This window comes from Micropterus dolomieu, unplaced genomic scaffold (genome assembly GCF_021292245.1).
Source record: "Micropterus dolomieu isolate WLL.071019.BEF.003 ecotype Adirondacks unplaced genomic scaffold, ASM2129224v1 contig_13739, whole genome shotgun sequence".
Taxonomy (NCBI): domain Eukaryota; kingdom Metazoa; phylum Chordata; class Actinopteri; order Centrarchiformes; family Centrarchidae; genus Micropterus; species Micropterus dolomieu.
Genome location: NW_025742725.1, coordinates 4,440 through 6,911, shown reverse-complemented (window position 1 = coordinate 6,911; position 2,472 = coordinate 4,440). Strand labels below are relative to the sequence as shown.

At 40.2% G+C, this 2,472-nt stretch overlaps 1 protein-coding gene across 1 annotated transcript; it reads right to left on the bottom strand.

The window, feature by feature from the left end:
- Positions 1-26: 26 nt before the first annotated feature.
- Positions 27-2,255, bottom strand: LOC123966574. The gene is made up of 4 exons (XM_046042708.1): positions 1,941-2,255; positions 1,313-1,746; positions 1,012-1,153; positions 27-449 (listed from the first exon to the last, which is right to left on the bottom strand). Exons 1-4 carry the CDS (start codon positions 2,253-2,255, stop codon positions 432-434), a joined length of 909 nt encoding a protein of 302 aa, XP_045898664.1. The 3' UTR covers positions 27-431.
- Positions 2,256-2,472: the final 217 nt, after the last annotated feature.

The window sequence follows — 2,472 nt, the reverse complement described above, 5'->3', positions numbered from 1 at the left end:
AAAATTTAAGTGTAACACAAAATATGAACTGTTTTTGTATTTTGTAACTTTATTTGCTATAAAACAAAACAGCTGGCAGTAAAATACATAGCTCTTATTCATCTTTACTATTTCATAACAATCAGTTCATAACAATGAATGTTATGTTGAAAGGATATTTAAGCAAATAAAAGATGAAACCGATTAATCAAAAACTAAAGCAATACTACACTTTTTTTCTGCACTCCACACATTTCCATGTCTTTGGTACCCTGCTCAATTTAAGGCAAGACCTGTGAAAGTGCTTCCGCCTACACTGTCCAGATGTGCAGGTGATGTCATCTGTGTCACAAGGTTTACCGCAGTAGCATCCCATTTCAGGTGGCTGTTCTGTGGTTGCCCTGTCTGTATGAGAATGCCGTGGTGCTACATAGTTTGCCCTTGCTCTTCCCTCATTCACTTGACCCCATCTGACAAAAATTGAAATATAATCTGTTTATTAAATTGTATTGTATTTGTCTGAATGATATTTAATGCCTATCAACATTTACCTAAATGTGTTGCACTCTGACCACTCATAAATGCCTTTGCTTATAATTTGCTTGTAATCTGATTCTTCTCATTGACTTGAATAGCTAACCTGGTTACATCATGGCTACACAAATCCAACCTGCATGTTTAATTGTGCTTTACTCTACGCCCCTTGTTGCCTCAGTGGAAAACTGAGAAGAGAGCGGATAGCAAATCCTTTTGATCAAGGACACGGGTTTGTTTGCTTTGGCTGCCTCGCAGAATACCGACGCTGTAACTCTTCCTGCCCTCTGATCAAACCATACCCTACTTTTACTCTGCTCCCTGGTCTCCTCCTCAACTACCAAACACTGGAAAAGTTAGTTTGTTCATTAGTTAGTTGACTTGTCATGAATTTCAACTTCACAGGCAGAAATAATTTTACTAGTGATTACTTTGATTTTCAACTGAAGAGATTGACAAATGGAAATATTAACACCAACCTGTTTTTATAATATTTACCTGTTGCTGTGTCAGATGTAGGTTATCAAAGACCTTGGAAGTCTCAACCAGTAGTGTGGGCAGGTCTACCTCTAGCCAGGTGCTTGAATATAAGGTTGACAAAGGAGTGGGCAAGTCCAGCTGCATCACCTTTGGCGTGTACCTACAGTGGTGGAAGATGTGCCCAGATATTTGACTTAAGCAAAAATATGCTGTGACGTGAAACTTAGACCAAGGAATAAAAAGTATAAGCCTCAATATACTTCATTAAAGTATACATCATGTTATTGGATGTATTTAATTACATTTCACCACTGTGTACCTGTGGGAGTGGCCCTCAATGACAGAAAGGATGGCACTTTTCTTTGGCTTAGACTCTTGCTTCTCACTCTGATGAAGCATCTCAAAAAACATCCTGCACTCTTCATCTGATGGTCTAATATCAGGAAAACCAGGGCCTTGAACATGACGGGGCTCTCGGTTATGACAGAAATTGATGTTTTGGATCTCTGCATATTGGACATCTCTGACAGACGCCGTACTTGGCTGTGCCCATGCACAGGGCTTCTGGGTGCAAGCCTGCCCGTCCCTGATATCAACAGCAGCCAACACACAATACAGCAGAGCTGATGCATGTGAGCATACCTCTCCTAAACCTGCCTTACAGGTACAATGAGCCATTAAAACAGTCCCATCATCCTGTACTGTGATCCAGGGGTGTGTTGGGGTTACACTGAGGCTTTGTGAATGCTTCACCTGCAAATTTTAACCAGAAGTTAACAAACTACATGTTAGCTAGCTAGATTAAAACATGTAGTTTAAAATGACATAATGTTATTCTAGACATCTAGCAAAAGCTATATTTACAGTAGTGGTTGATTTATGTTATGTTGCTATTTGCTTGAATAACGTTAATGTTAATATCACTTGAATAAAACACTGCCACTTACCCTTCCTGTGATCAAGAACATTTTCTTCATCTCCAGATGATGAATTTTGGGATCATTAACCCATCCTGAGGTGAAGTAGCGGTAGGCTTCGGTGCTTTTAAACGCCTTGAGGGCTTCCCCGGTGTATGGAGATGGATTGTGGACGAGGTAAATGTAAATATCAGCAAACGTCAAATTTGGCAGGTTTTTGCTAGACTTTAGTGGAGTCAGCAGTTCACTGGACAGTAGATATGGATCGAAACCTAACGTACCAACCTTCTTCAAATACCGTTGCTTTTCGTCGGTGGTGAGGTGAGCTATTTTAGTGTGCGACATCATTCATTCTAACGAAGGAGGGGCTGCGCAGCGGTCCTAAAGATGGCGGCCACAACAAAATAGTCACGTGACTGAAATCCATGAATATAAATTCCTTGTATGCAGGATAACGTAGTCAAGAGATTGTCTAATATTTGGCTACAATGGCATATTTTACGCCAAAGTTTACTTGCCGCTCATGTGGTATGTCCCTGAAAACTATTAAAAGCTATGTTGG